Source organism: Cydia pomonella, unplaced genomic scaffold (genome assembly GCF_033807575.1).
Source record: "Cydia pomonella isolate Wapato2018A unplaced genomic scaffold, ilCydPomo1 PGA_scaffold_215, whole genome shotgun sequence".
Taxonomy (NCBI): domain Eukaryota; kingdom Metazoa; phylum Arthropoda; class Insecta; order Lepidoptera; family Tortricidae; genus Cydia; species Cydia pomonella.
The window spans coordinates 201,510-217,961 of NW_026907855.1; the positions used below are offsets into that span (position 1 = coordinate 201,510).

Consider the following 16,452-nt stretch of genomic DNA (forward strand, 5'->3'; position numbering starts at 1 on the left):
TATTGATTTCCCGATATTTTGACACAACTAGAAGTTTCACACAATGCCTAGAGATAGAAAATTATTTATTTATTTTATTTATTGTCAATTTCATTCAACGGATCACATCATATCCAATTTATGTGTTTATGTATTTCATTGTTATCTACCTAGTTGGTTATTAAATTCTGTTACTGCAATAATCTTTATCTACATAAAATATACCAACGAAAGTTTAATAAAGTATATATTAAAATGAAGTACACAAAATCAGGAATTACATATGACACTATCATTCAAAATCGCCTCCTCTGGCTTTGACACAGGCCCTCAAACGGCGAGGCCAGTCATCAATAGCGGCACGCACGATTGTCATGTCTAATTCCGTCACTGTCTTAACTATGGCCCGCTTGAGGGAGTTAAGATTTGTGTGGGGTTTAGCACAGGCTATCTCCTCAATAACCTGCTATATGGCATAATCCAGGGGGTTAAGGTCCGGGCTGGAGGACGGCCAGTCTTCGTGGGCAATAAAGTCAATTTTGTTCCTTCGAAACCAGGCTTGAGTTGTTTTGCCTTATGTGCAGGAGCTGAGTCCTGTTCAAAGATCCATGGCTGGTTTTGAAATAGGGTGTGACTTAAGGGCTTCACTATTGGTTCGAGAACGGTTTCCAGTTTCCGGTTTTCACACCTTTTTCACAGAAATGAATCTGTGTTAGCCCTGAGTATGACACACCCAAAATCATGTTTGGCGGGTGCCCACATTTGTGCAACGCAATAGGGTTGTTTCCATCTACAAATCTTAGAGCATAATTGTATCCCAAAAAATTCTTTTGGATTATAAGAACATGTTAAACTACTTTTAGGGGACCTGTAATGACCATATTTTTGTAAATATTGAATTTAAAATATCTTTTGGCACACGTCACGTGACCAAACCCGAAACGTCATTGAAGATTCTGATGACGTCACAACTCTCGGATTGACACTGTTGACAGTTAGGCGATTAACAACAAATGACAAATATCAGTTGACAGTTCGAATCTTCTACGTGTGTATGTAGTTATGTGTCAAACCATAAACTGTGACGTCACACAATTTTCAAAGAGCGTTTTGGGCGCGAAAGCATCTGTCAAAATATATTTTGTTAATTGAACATATTTAAAGCCGTTTTTAGTATAAAAGCTGAATTTTAAGGCAACTTTTAGTTAATATAAAAAGTAATACAAGCGTTTCAAAAATTTGGAATACGATTCTCTTTTAGGCCCCAATTCATTATAGATACGACGAGATAAGCGTTATTTGTGGTATATAATTATAGCTCACAAATCCACCACATTATGTCATTTTTTATTTTTTCGGTAGCATTTGTTTTAACGGAAATAAGGAGGTTGCAAATCGAGTAACAGAACTACAGAACAGATATCATTTGATATTTACCAGTCGCTTTTCGGTGAAGGAAAACATCGTGAGGAAACTGGACTAATCCCAAAAAGGCTTAGTTTTACCCTCTGGGTTGGAAGGTCAGATGGCAGTGGCTTTCGTAAAAACTAGTGCCTACGCCAAATCTTGGGATTAGTTGTCAAAGCGGACCCCAAGCTCCATTGAGCCGTGGCAATATGCTGGGACAACGCTAGGAAGAAAGAAAGAAATCGAGTAACAGAACTTAGTAACCAACTAGGTATAATAGTTATGATGTAAATGTCCATATCATGTTGGAGTCATATATGTATTAGCCAACTAATTATTCAAGATCAATACACTTAGCTCCCTTAGGTATTCGCCTAAGTACAATCTCGGGCAAAATTGAGTTTTATAAAAGTGAACTAGTTTCTAGGTCATATTTTCTATGAATTGGTCATTTTTGTAGACTCCAATTACAGTTACACTTTTCCTGGTTTTTCGCGGACCAGAATATCGATGATTTTTGTAACTTGATTTAGACGTTGCTATCATTTTCAATCCAAAAACACATAAAATCACAATTCAGAACATGCGGCAGCGTTGCTTTCTATCAAGTACCTCAAGCACCAGGGCGGCTACCGGGAAAATCGAAATTCGTCAATTTCGGGCATTTTTCTCTGTCACTCTAATTACGTCTTAGTGAGAGTAAAAGAGAAAGATCCCCGCAATTTGCGAATTTAGGTTTTCGCGGTAGGCCCCCAGGTCCTGTCAAGTTTCAGCAGTGTTGCCAGGTGAGCGGAAGAAAATTATCGTACTTGAGTGTCAATATTATTGTACCGTTGAAAAAAATATCGTACGCCAATCAAAAAGGCAGCCCCTAAAAATGTCTTGCAAAATAAGCTTAAACTTCCAATTAATAATAAAAAAAAGACAATTTTCGCCTAAATTGCGCAAAAAATCTGTTTATGTTTGTGTATTTTTGGGATAGACTCAAACGGTATACAGGAAATTGTAACATATTAAACTTTAAACTTACACCAAGGAGCCGAACACCCAAAAGATACTAATTTTAGCCTATTTCTGAGAGAAAGTGTCATATTTTGCTTCAAATTACTAGACTTTTAAGGTGGCATCATCCAAGGGCTGAAATTATAGTACTTTAGTGTACGATAATGCTCTTTGGAACATTACGTCATACCGGGGCCCAAATTATCGTACATGTACGACAATTATCGTACGCCTGGTCACACTGACTGTCAGTGTCGACAGAGTCAGCTAAAAACGCGTCAAACATCGCAACGTCGCGCCGCCGATGCATGGAGTGGCAACGCCGCAATGTATTTGTACACGACATTTGTCACACACACATGAGTAAAATTTATAAAAATATAACGTTGATTATTGCATGATTTCTGTATGAAACAAAGTTTTTCTATTAATTTAGCGCAAATGAATATTCGAAAGTAGATAGATGCGCAACTATTTATGTAATAATATTGTGTAATTAATTAATAAATAGCGATTGTTTTTTGTATGAAAATCGAACCACCTTAATAAGGTGGCAAACTATTATTAACAGAGACCGGAATTATTGTGGCATTCTTGAACTGTCATAGAGAGTTCTCATTTATCGACTTCGGGTACACATATATCGATACAACGTAGAACACAAAATATTAAAAAGTTATAAAGTTAATGGATATTTGACTGTAAAAGAAGTAACTGCTTTTTTGCATTTCTTTTTACTTATTAAAAAATAGCTCTATAGTTAGGGAGTACAAGTCCAGTAAGGGTTGCTAGATAGCATCTCTCCAGCAACTCTTACTGAGTTTCAACATAATTACTTATATTTTCAAGAAATGAGAGGGGTAAAAAATTATAACTAACCATATTATTCTCAAAATGTTGGATTGTTTTAAGCATGACATCAGTGGAATACATTTTGAGCGCTGGGATTCGGTGGTTAACAGTCATAGTCGGTCTTTCGCATGTATTGCCGTTATTCTTTAAAAACGGATGGGAAAGTTACTTACATTTTATTCACAAGAAATGCAAAGTAATTTAATCATTCAAATTTTGAAATATTTTATCACCTAGGAATGTAAAATTAACGACGACGACGACTTGTGATGATTTTGAAGTTTAAATAATTTTTGGCGTTGGTGTGGTAATTATACATTAATTCATAACGAGTTCAATTATTCACAACCAGTGGCAGTAAATTAAAACACTATCGAAAGGAGTGTTTTAAATCGAAACGAGTTGCCAATTATCTATTCGCACATATACAACGTTTTACAGTACATATGGCACTTTAAATTTTCGACATAGGCGCGTAAAGTGCTAATTAACGCCCTAGTGCGGTAAAGTAGTACCATATGTACTATAAAAAATGTTGTGTTTCAGTCGTTAGAAAAAATTGTTTAACCCTCGTGTCTTCAAACCCCCGAAACGCTCAAGATTTCCACTTCTCTAAAATACATAACTGTTTTAGCCAAAAATATTAACTGTTGAACTATATTGAAGGCCCGGTTCACATTGAGTGGCTGCACCACTGTGCACATACAAAGTTTATTCTAACTGTAACTTTTTTGACCACATTATTTTCAATATTTCTCGATTTTTAGCGAGGTAAAATTTTTTTGATGTCATGTACCAAATAATACAAAAAGGTACTAAAACTGGGAGTAAGCGTCAGGATGTCAGGACCATGATAGCTATTTATATCGTTATAAATAGCTATCATGGTCCTGACATCCTGACACTTACAATACTACAATACAGTAAGGGCTATAACCGCGAACCACTTCATTAGTTCATCTATTCGCCTCTCTATCACTGCGCGATCTTTCTTTGTGCGAAAGAGAGGCACATAGGCTTCCCCTCCCCCCTGACGAAATTATGCGTTCCACGTCTTAATCATTAATTTAAGAACAATAAAACATACGAAGAGTATTATTGTATTATTTCAGTAGTTACAGTAATAATAGGCATAAAATAGGGAATATTACGCAAAACTCTGCGTAGAGGGCGTTACTAACGCACACGGGGCCTACCGCGAAATGGAAAATCTAAATTGTGGTTTCTGCCTCCATCATTCTTGCATATTCGATAGACAGAGAGGCAGATAGGTAACGAAATTTCGTTTCGCGTTAGACCATCTGTAACCAAAACGCCTTGATGCATCAATGCCATAGTGAAAACTTGTCAAAAAACTGTTTAAGGCATAGTATGCATAAGTTACTCTCAGGTTTATAATACATGCTAGTGCTGCTCTCTACAGCCTGAAAAAATGTATGGCCTATCTATTTCAGGAGAATGCATCGTACGCGAGCAGTTAGCAATAATATCGCCAACGACAGATTGCAAATGAAATATAGGGACCGTGCGCGTTGGAGGGTCTGCCATCTTGTGGCCTGAATCGGAACAATATACATGTAAATTTACACGTCACGTGTTTTCTTGTGTATATTAGGTTCTGCCATCTTGTGGGCTACATCGGAACAATAAACATCACATTTACGCCTCGCGCCAAAAATCTGACGGCTTCTGTGCTGCCCCCTACAGTTCATGCACGCTCCCTATAGGCACCTTTATGAGTAATTCAATAACTGCACTGAAATATGATGTTCGTACTCTCTGCAGGCAGATTTACAGAAGATCAGTTGGACTTTAAATTAAGTAAAAGAAATAGTTTCCCGTAATCTACAAATATATTAACGAGATATTTCATTATATATAACTTCGTACGAAATGAAAAGTAATACGTGGGAATATGAGAAAAAATTAGTATATTTATATTAATTTATAACCTACATGCTCATTAATGAATAATTTTTACAAGCAGTAACATTACTAGATATCTCATTTAATATAATCCGACTAAATTACATTTCCGCAACACCTCCGTATTTCACAAAATAAATCAAGACATTATGCAACTTATATAATTTTGACGTATATATCCGAGTCGCCCGTGTTGCGACCGTCGCGACTTTCATGTAGTAACACCTAACATGGAAAAGTAAATAATAAAGACTGAATCTTCACGGATACCGCGTTGTTCGGGAAATATATATAGGTCAAATAAATACTTAACTAAGTCGCTTGTAATAAACCTTGCGTAGATAGATAGATAGATAGATGTATAAATAGAATACTCTTTATTGGAACACCTCAGTAAAAAGATACAAAAGAAAATAAAAAACAAACAAATGATTAAATGTAGAGGCAGACAACAGGCGGCTACGTAACGACTTATATATACTTATAGTACGTTATTCATTGTCAATAATATGATAATCCGACAATATGTACGAAACGGCAGTATTTAGTTCTTGAAGCTCTGCTTCTTCTGAACATTTTTTTATTCCACTTCATTTACTATTAAAATTGGTAACAAATTCTTAGGCAACTTGTCTGGCGCTATCAACTATCTCAAATAAAATGTGGAGCCAGCGTGACTAAAATAAATATAAGTACTATTTTTTTATTGCTTTCCACAAAACCGGCAATATGTAGAATTGTGTAGCTTTATTTACAGAAATTTGGTTTCATATAGAGATTGGCAGTCATTGTTAATTAACTTCTCTCTGCGACGAGTAAAATATAACCCGACCAAGTAATGTATTGGCTATACCATCCATATTTAACAAACAAATTTATGACGTTTTGTAACCTTCTTATTTTGGCAAATATATACCGACACATCCGAGCATGCACATTGCGAAGGGTGGTATTCTGGTTTTTCATCTTGGTCCAATGTGTATTTGCGTCTGACATTTTGCTTAATGAGAGAGTGAGACGCAATGCACATTGGACAAAGATCTTAGACTAGTGGAATATCACCCGAAAGGAAGAATTGAGTCACCGGGTGGCCCGGAGGCTCCGGGAAGTCCGATTTTTGCTCATAGCATGACCGGCTAGTCTCCGGTCCGAGCCCGCACCGGGCCACTACAGAGCTCCGGTGATGACGTAATGCTTTCCATAGAAAACGAAGCGCCGGAAGCTCCGGCCCGGCCCTGCCCCTGTGTAGCGTGAGTCAACCTTAAGGCTTGTGTTGAGGGTACTTAGACAACGATATATATAATATATAAATATGTATAAATACTTAAATACATAGAAAACACCCATGACTCAGGAACAAATATCCATGCTCATCAGACGAATAAATGCCCTTACCAGGATTTGAACCCGGGACCATCGGCTTCATAGGCAGGGTCACTACCCACTAGGCCAGACCGGTCGTCAAAAAAAGTCAAGTTTATAAGTATAAGTTTCTTTTCATTTTGATCGCAAAGTTAAGAGTTTTTGTAGCAAAATGGCTTTTGATTATTTTCATACCTACTTTCGGTGTGGGGTGTAAGGTTGGCACAAAGAGCAATAGAGCACAGTGGCGTCGCCTGAAACAAAATTACAAGATACCTGTGGGTATACCAATTATTTTTAGACTGTAGTTTTCATTATCAATTAGTCACATGGAGCAGATGCAGCAGCTTAGACCCTCTGGTGCCAAATTACATTTGTAAGCAAAATACATTCTAACAAAACATTTTATATTTATTTGTGCAAACTGATTTCATTCTGTCATTATTTATCTTGAAAATGAATTATAAAATGGACAACAATTGTGGTATCTTTGATTCATCGTGTTAAATCGATTAGAATTTAAATAAGTATACAAAAGACCTATACCACCATGACAAAAATTATAAGCAAAACTGTGTGCTCAAATATTGGCGTTTTCAATCATTACCGATGTCAAAGGATGCAAACTTATCTTTATGGTACCTACCTAGAATACCTGCTTTCATGTTTTTTGTAGACGCATGGAGGCCTAGACGAACTTTAAAGTTCCAACTTGTTCGTTATTTATATACGAACTTGACACAACTCGCAGGGCATCTCGTGCCAACCGAGTTCGTATCATATGAACAACCAACCAACTCTCTTTTTAGATTTAGCTCTCTTTCTAAAAAAAATATTTAATTTCCAGCGAAAGTAAACTCCCTGTTCTCACTGACGGAGACAGTAGCTGCGCTGGTGTTCCAGCCGCTCTACACGTGGATCTACATGCGGACCCTGAACGTGTTCCCAGGAACAGTATTCATCATGAGTGCTGCATTTATCATACCCGCTGTTATTGTGCTGCTGTAAGTATTTTGTTCTATTTTCTAACGAAGTCTTCTGTGAGAGTATTTTACGTGAATCTACATGCGAATCCTCAGCGTGTTCCCAGGAACAGTCTTCATCATGAGTGCTACATTCATCGTACCCACTGTTATTTTGCTGCTGTAAGTATTGTGTTCCATTTTCTAACGAAGTCTTCTGTGAGAGTCTTCATCATGAGTGCTGCCTTCATCATACCCGCTGTTTAGTTATTGTGCTGCTGTAGATACCTAAGTTTAATTTTTATTCCATTTTGGAGACTTATGTAAAAGCATTTCACCATTCCACGTGGATCATTCTTTCTTTATTTATTTATTTCGAAAACGCAAAAAAAACTGTTTTGTTTTAGTGATTGTTCTATAGTTCGTGCCATCCAAGATGACGCGTAGATTTGTCAAATCTTACCTTTAATAACGTGACGAGTCGAGTCAAGGCACACATCTTTGTGAATGACACGATATATTACAGCTCTTTTAAAGGACGAGGAAAAGAATCGGGTAGCATTAAAACAATACATTATTTACATGGTGTCCACACGAACGCGGTTGCTGGAAGCTGACTGCGGGCTACGTAGGACCGACTTTGTAGCGATGGATGGGGAAAGCCAAGTTCAGTAGTGCAATGTTAACACGTGTGGATGATAAATAAATTAGAAAAAATAAAAAAGTAGCATTCTAGCGAGTTCTAGCTAATATAATATTCTTGTAAAAAATTGGGTCATTTACATCATTCAGAGAAGACACAATTTTCGAGACGAATTGCCTTCGTATACAATTAATACTTCATAATTACTAAAAATGACTTCGTTGGCAGAATTTATTAATAATTCATAATTTGCTACTCCACCAAAACTACAATTAAGTAAATAACATTTTTGCAGTTCTTGTGCGAAAATATTAGCAATTGATTGGCTATTAAAGCTGTTTTTTTATTAATTAAATAATAATCCACTTTGATGACAATTGTAAAAATATTGACTGCGTGTGCTGCCGGCGGGCTAAATATAAGTAATAATTAAGGTTATCAAGGTAGTGACAGGCCTTGATCTAATCATTATCTTATCGGGCCAATTCGTTATTCGTACGTCACTCTACAGGTAATTATCAATTTTCCGAAAGAAATAAAAACACAATGTAAAGGTGACGTGCGGATTTCAACTGCAAATCGACAATCGACAAGCGGGAACAACGACACCGCAACAGTAATGCAGCTGCAGTTGACATCCGAACGCGACCTTAATACGACCCCACTCTAATTTATGTCTTGTGAGATCCTCACTTTATAATCGATCAGGCAAAAATTATGTCAGTACCTACGTTAATTTTATTTACTTTGTGATTTTCTCTCACTCTGACTAAGCGTAAGCGTGAGCGAGATAGATGTGCGTACTCGGGATCGCGGATATCATGTTTTTGAATTTTTATTTTATTGTGTGTTAATAATAAAAAAAAGTAATCCCTGAGTTCCATCAAGCATAATATTGCTCATTTTTAGAAATAATTTTCATATTGTAATTTATTGTGCAAATTTATTATAATTTTTAAAAGTGTATTTTAGACCTATGTTATTGATTTTTTATAACGAGCAAAACTCAAAAACTCAAGATTCGAATCGCTGAAGTTCCTAGAGAGCGGCCTCAATATTGCTAATTATTTTTTTGGCAACCGTATTGCGATCTAAAAAAGCGCTACGAATTTTCAAAAACACCGTTCCCTGAGCCAACTGTACCTTAAGGGGTAATTGTCCCACGAATAAAATGAAAGCATGACCATAGTTTCCCCTGGTCTTTGGAAAGTACCGCAAATTATGTTTAAATTTACTTTGTATCTAATTCAACTGGTAACAAATTGTATCAAAAATAAGGAAGGTAACTAACGCGAATGTGCGTGCTTAAATTGAATGAGTTCATCGTGTAACGTTATGAAAATATTTATGAATTGATATCACTTGTATTTTCCTTGTACTAGTCCTCAGTTTTATCTTCTACTAGATATCACGTGTTAGGTACATAAAAAATTAAATCGTCAACACTTAATCGTCGACTGTTTTAGCAAAAGTGACTATTAGTAGGAGGTCATAATTCGTGTAATCCACGATGACGCGCAGATTTGTCAAATCTAACCTTTAATAACATAAAAATACGAGTCAAGACGCACGTCATCGTGAATGACACGATTTATACAAACCTGTCATATACGAAGGAAAAAATGAACAAGGCCTCCAATGTTCAAGGCTGGAATTGAACCAGCATCTTCCGTTTACGCGACAGATGCCTGCCCGCGTAGCCGACGTGCCTATCGCTCACGCTCCGTGGCGAACGAAACGCAACTGTCACAGTCGCACTAATATGGAAGAGTGATAGAGAGAGATGACTACGCTATGCTACGGAGCGTTAACGATTGTAATGAACCGCTAAGCCGGTTACAACTCTATAACTATATATAACTCGGTTACACTGGCCTGGTGGTGGTGGGTGATGGCAATAATAATGTGTCTACTTGAAATAACACAAATTAAATAATTTCATAGAAAGTAATGTATTTGTTCTTAGAGTAGTGGGAGGTCATCTTGAATGAGAAGTTGAGAAGGTCGGCTTAAAATAGGTCCAGCGGAAAAGGTAATAATGACTAAATTGGCTTGCTAATGATGAAATTGGTTGGAAGACTACTTAAGCACTCTTGTTTGTGGTAAAATATTGTCAGCGTTAAAAAACTGATGTTAAATACTTGTTTTAAAGGATTTGTCTATACCATCCCATTACTGGTGCCAGTTTCATCATAGATGTGTTTACTATATCTACTCACTTAAACGTGTGGGAAACATCGGATCAGTCCAAAATCGGAAAATTCATATGAGTAGATATCGATGTCGATATTAGGTATTTTGATTAATAGCGACAAACTTGCCGATGCAACTTGTAAACTAAAAGCAAATAAGCAGATGAACTTGTTAAAATAATAAGAAATCGGAAAAAAATAATAATAAATTAGAAAATCGGAAAAAAACCCAATTCCTTATCAATTCAGACTCTTACCCCGAAACAAACAATTTGCTTTTTAGTGTTATGGGTTCATCAAAGAGAGTTTTTGAAAAATCGTAACGCTTGTGTAGATCGTAATACAATTTCAAGAAAATATGAATAAGGCCTTTCTCTAGTAAATTCTTCGATTCAAAATCTGATTTCGTGATTTTCGCTCTCGAAAAAATCACGATCATAAGTCTAATACGCACCTTAAAAATATGACACTGGCTTTTAAAATACGCGCAAATTTAAATTTAACAATATGATATCCACGATCCCGGGCCAGCACAGCCCTCTCGCTCATATTCTGCTTACACGTGACAATTTCAATACGGAAAGTTTACCCAATTGGTCGCTAGATGGCGCTATCGTCGAGTTAGATCGCGCAAGCGTTAGTCTTTCACAGTTTCAAGGCATGTATGCATAGACATTAGTATGCAAACCGTTCGCTAGATGGTGGTGGCGTCGAAATGGAACGCGCAAGCGTATGTTTTTTTTATAGTACTCGTATAGTTAAGTTATGTCTTATTTTGAATTTTAGGTGGATTTGATTAGTGACATAGTTATGTAGTACGAGTATTCTGTATACTTTCGTACTAAAGATGCTCTGAGACTGATAACCAAGTATTGAAGCCTGTGGTTTAGTTCGTGCCGACAGAGTGTTTGGTCCTGCATCTCTTGACTGTTACTTTTTTGTACACTGTTACCAAGTCTGTAAAATCCGCCAAAACTTGGCTTATTTAAGCTACTTGTCGCTAACTGGCGTTCGCTGATTGGAACGCCACATCGATCCCACCACTTACAGTCCTATTTAAATTTAGAATATGAGAGCAACGCTAAGTCACGTTTTCTCTTAGCATTATAATTTGCGTTGGTGCCGATATGAAACTCTTACATATTGATATTGTTTTCATTTTCAGAATGTTCTACGCCAAAATAAAAATGGAATCTAAGAGTGCAAGAAAAATAGCTTTCGAAGCACAGGAAAAAAAGGATGCTGAAGAGAAAAAAACAGAGCCTCTGGACTTTTTGAGGCCCAACATAGAACCAATTGAAAATGCAGAAGTTATAAAGTAACACATTTTAAGAAGTGATTGGGAACAATATTGATTGTTTTGTTTGAATAGGTCTTACGTGTTGATTCTAAGCCAATGTTAAAAATATTTAATAGGTACAGTTAAACTCTTGACATGAATGTTAACTGCATATACAATACATATACTTTTTATTGCACACTTCAATAAAATAATAACTATACGGAGAGAAAACAGCATCAGAAATAGTGATAAACAACAGGCGGTCTTACCGCTAAAAAGCGATCTCTTCTAGGCAACCTTTAGGGTAGGAGATACCGTTTTATAAGTAAGTATCTAAAAAAACATCGTTTAGGACGTCATCTTGAAAAACGTACTCAACAGCAAAAAAAGTCACCGGTTTATCAAATTCACATTTTAGCATATGACATGTATTTCATGTATACAATACCACACAATTAACAAAGATTAAACCTCTTTAACCGTTATGACAGCACTTTGATTATGAAGAAAATGAAACGTCACACTTGAATGAGATGCGATTTTTCAAAAGTAACCATGCTTCGATGACATTCAATTTGCACGTCACCATGATCTCACGTGTCCGTCTTACGAATTTTCAATCTGACGGTCACGTGACCCCTGACGCGAGTTTAACATGCTTTCCCCATCACAAAAAGTGCACAGCGCCGCTGAAGAAGTTTTCACTTCAAAAATTGTACAAATACATACAAGCTATTACCATTATTATCCAGAGTAGGCATCTGCTGTCAAAATATTTACCAATATTTTGAAATTTGCAGGTGCCTATGAACGACTTGACACAAGAAAGAATTTTCGCATAAGAACATTAATATTTTTATTATTTAACACGGCTATCACTATGCAGTTTGACACTGACGTGTTTAATTCGCTAGCGTCTGCAATTTACTTTCTATGCATCTCGTTCATACTCGCATATTAGTGCGAACGAGATGTCTAGAAAGTATGTTACGCCATAGAGAAATAAGAATTAAACATAGAGTGCTCAGTCCATACATTAGTTTTGGTACCAAAACGCTTATTATTTTCGTAGTCTACATCTAGCATCGAGTAACGGAATTATCAGTCTTGACACTAGATGTCTCAGGTGTTGCGATTGACGAAAATTGTATTTATCAACAATTTCCAACTAATATTAAAAGCGGGAGTTAAAAATAGAGTTCCGGTTAATCCGGTTATAATATTACCTGAAACATATTGAGCACCGGTTGTTATCAATTATCATACTTTGAATACTAGTTGTAAATAAATACCCTAAATACATATGTACATTTCGGCTTCCTCCAATGGCTAGGGACACACTGTATGATATTGTAAGAATAAGAATGTGAGAATATTATTACGTAAGAATATTTTTTTAAATAATCCATTTTATAACTTTCATGCAATTTATGTTACATTGCCGATAACTAAGGTTAACTGCATTCAAGACTTTGATCAGATGCCGCAATGTAATGTAAATTGCAGGCAGGTTCTCGCTATAGTTATATTTTTGCATTAGAAAAAAGTTAAACAATCTTGACATGTTGGTTTATTGGAAATTTTTGAGAAAATGTATATGATCGTATTTTTTTTTAATACTACGCCGGTGGCAAACAAGCGTACGGCCCGTCTGATGGTAAGCAGTGTCCGTAGCCTATGTACGCCTGCAACTCAAGGATATGATTTATAGTTCTAACATATTTTTTGCTGTCACTTATTTTCCATCTGCTTCCTCGCGTTGTCCTGGCATTTGGCCACGGCTCATGGGAGCCTGGGGTCCGCTTGAAAACTAATCCCAAGATTTGGCGTAGGCACTAGTTTTTACGGAAGCGACTGCCATCTGACCTTCCAACCCAGAGCGTAAACTAGGCCTTGTTGGGATTAGTCCGGTTTCCTCACGACGTTTTCGTTCACCGAAAAGCGACTGCTAAATATCAAATGATATTTTGTACATAAGTTCCGAAAAACTCATTGGTACGAGCCGAGGTTTGAACCCGCGACCTCCGGATTGCAAGTCGCACGCTTTTACCGCTAGGCCACCAGCGCAGGTGTCACTATTTTCCAAAAGTGTTTTTTAATAAAAAGACACGTCAAGGTCGCTTGCCTTCTTTCTAGTGCTAAAAAAAGAACTATAGTATAAACCTCGACCTGAATGTAAAGTCGAAGAATTGGCTTCAATTATTTCGAAGACTGATATTGAAAGTATTCAAAAGTATTTTTTGTAGTTTTTTTTTATTGGTTGATTAGATCATCAGAATATGCATTTCAACCATCTCACTTTTGTGGTTGAATTAGCTAATTATTTAGTATCTTGAACTACTGTCAGAAATACCAGCAAAATATACTGCGTTTTTAAATAATTACTTACAAAATAGTTTCCACAGAAGTGGGTGGTTGAAATTGAGAAAAAGTGTTCCTATTACGAGTATGATCATCTTTTCAAAATATGTCACAAATGTTATTATGTTATTGTCATAAATTAGAAATTAAATGTTTGAGAAATCTTTGGCTCCTATCTGTCCATCACACAACCATTAATCCAGCTCCACAAACCTTAAGTAATCCCATTGAATGTGCATTAAAACAAAGCAAAGAATGAGCAAAACTATACAAAAAATATAAATGCTTCTCATCTTTAATAGTACATTACTATAGAGGCCGTGAAAGGCAGGCCAAGTAGATATAAACGGCCGAGCGCAGCGAGGTCGAATAGGGACACGCGGCCGGCTACCCCGTTTCTCGCCGAGATTTGTATAGTGCTTATCTTAAACTTGCAATGAAATAATAATAAAAATAGAATGATGATGATAATAATTGTTTCATGTCCTAACGTGATTTAGGTTATCCAGTGCGTAGGGTATTGAAGGGGACCAAAAATGAGATTATTTTGGCGCTACAACGCACGTTTTAGGAGATACAGCCCTATAAAGATTTCTGCATGACTGAAAAAAATCTTTATAATTGAATTAATAATAAACAAACACAAAAGAGCGACAAAAATACAAAAAAAAATAAGCATAATGGCAGAATTTTGATTATAGGTTTTTTATGGTTGAATGCCAAGACGTGTCATAATTTGACGTTTAAAAACAAAAGAAGGGTGCCTTACAGGCCTAGGTGTGTAAGGCTGTATGAAATTTCTTTACATGTCATCTTCACTCATCGCACCTGATATGTAGTATTTGCAGACCTAATTTGAAGTAAGTCATCTCAACATTTCATTGCAAGTTTGAGAAAAAGATTATTATCTATCTTAATGCCTGTAGTAGTTGGCCTCACTGGTCCATTCAAAAGAATCTACCCTGTGTACATTCCAGTAGCGGCGCGTGAAAATTCTGGCTAGGCAACTCGGAACAAAAAAACACCTTAACATTATGTACTTTTTTTCATGATAAAAGTGAGGCGTGCGCTAGGTGTGTCCTTGGGCGCGACCTTTTGCAGTTAGTGTATAACCTTTGCCATACTATTATACACACAACATACAAAATATCACTGGTTTAGTAACTTTATATATAAATTTGTGCACACAAGTAAGTATGAAGAAACGTTCTTTATCAAATTATTAAACTTGAGACTACATAAGATTCTTGGATTTTTCTATTAAAATTCATCTTTTTTTAAAAGGTTTTTACAAAAATTGTTATCAATGATAGCAAAATACTGTACAATTTTACCCATTTATTCAATTCAATGTTTTTGTATGGCAATATTAAGCATTCGCGCGGCAAACGCCACTCGATTCAAAATTGTGAACCATTACACTCCAATATAAATCTTACCTGTTTGTATTTAAGGTTTAAATTCAAATGAAGCAGCATATTAATAATAACTGACGTTATCGCGGCCGCGTACCCCGAAGTTCGCAAATTGCGAGCATCTTTCTCTGTCACCCTAATTACGTCATTGGAGTAAAAGAGAAATTAGCCCGTAATTTGCGTACTACGGTGTTCGCGGTAGGCCCCTCAGTGCTCGCGGACTTTATGAATATGTGCGTGCATTTTTCCAATATAAACCTTATGCTATTACGTTTAAGGTTTTTATTCAAATGAATAACCCGATACAAGACCGAGTTGCTTTGAAGCTCATTCGCGTGGACTCTCTATAGGAAAACTTTATGAGCGTGTGTGTGAGTTTTTGTATCTGTGTAGTGGCGCATGAATGAATAGTCAAGCTTAGCTTCACTTCGCGCGCCTGCTATGATTAGTGCTTTAGTAAATCGTGTCATCAATTCCAAGGTAATGTAATACGTAGTGTTTTCATTATGGATATATTTTTAATTTTAATGATGATATATAAGTTTGGTTTATGTAGCAATAAATTTTAGGCAAGCCGGTGGGAATCGAGTTGTATGGACCCGCCGCCCCTGGTACATTCCTGTAATGGTAGAGTAGTAGATACTTTGTGTATTATCTGATTTATTATCTATCCGAATTTTAAATACGATCAAAATGCCTAAAAATTAAAGTTTATAAACCTACTTGACTTTGCATTTTGGTTCATAGTGTGAAGATTTAGATGTAATCAGAATAGGACGAAATCATGTTCCCTTTATAGATCGAAACACTTTCATATTTTTTCATCTGTCAAATATTTGCAAGAAACACGACCATTTGACGACCGGTCTGGCCCAGTCGGTAGTGGCACTGCCTATGAAGCTGATGGTCCTGAGTTCGAATCCCAGTATGGGTTTGTGCGATGAGCACAGATATTTGTTTCTGAGTCATACGCGTTTTATATGTATTTAAGTATTTATGTATTATATATATCGTTGTCTGAGTACCTACAACGCAAGCCTTCTTGAGCTTACTGTGGGACTTAGTCAGT

The 16,452-nt window shown here is 36.4% G+C and overlaps 1 protein-coding gene across 3 annotated transcripts in view; it reads left to right on the top strand.

Moving 5' to 3' along the window:
• LOC133533914 (proton-coupled folate transporter-like) overlaps positions 1-14,132 on the top strand; it is a 47,363-nt gene extending 33,231 nt beyond the window's left edge. For all 3 annotated transcript variants that reach the window (XM_061872995.1, XM_061872994.1, XM_061872996.1), the window contains exons 7-8: positions 7,376-7,532; positions 11,491-14,132. In XM_061872995.1, coding sequence (XP_061728979.1) covers positions 7,376-7,532; positions 11,491-11,647 — 314 coding nt within the window. In that variant the 3' untranslated portion in view covers positions 11,648-14,132. The remainder of the gene's footprint in view (positions 1-7,375; positions 7,533-11,490) is intronic.
• Positions 14,133-16,452: the final 2,320 nt, after the last annotated feature.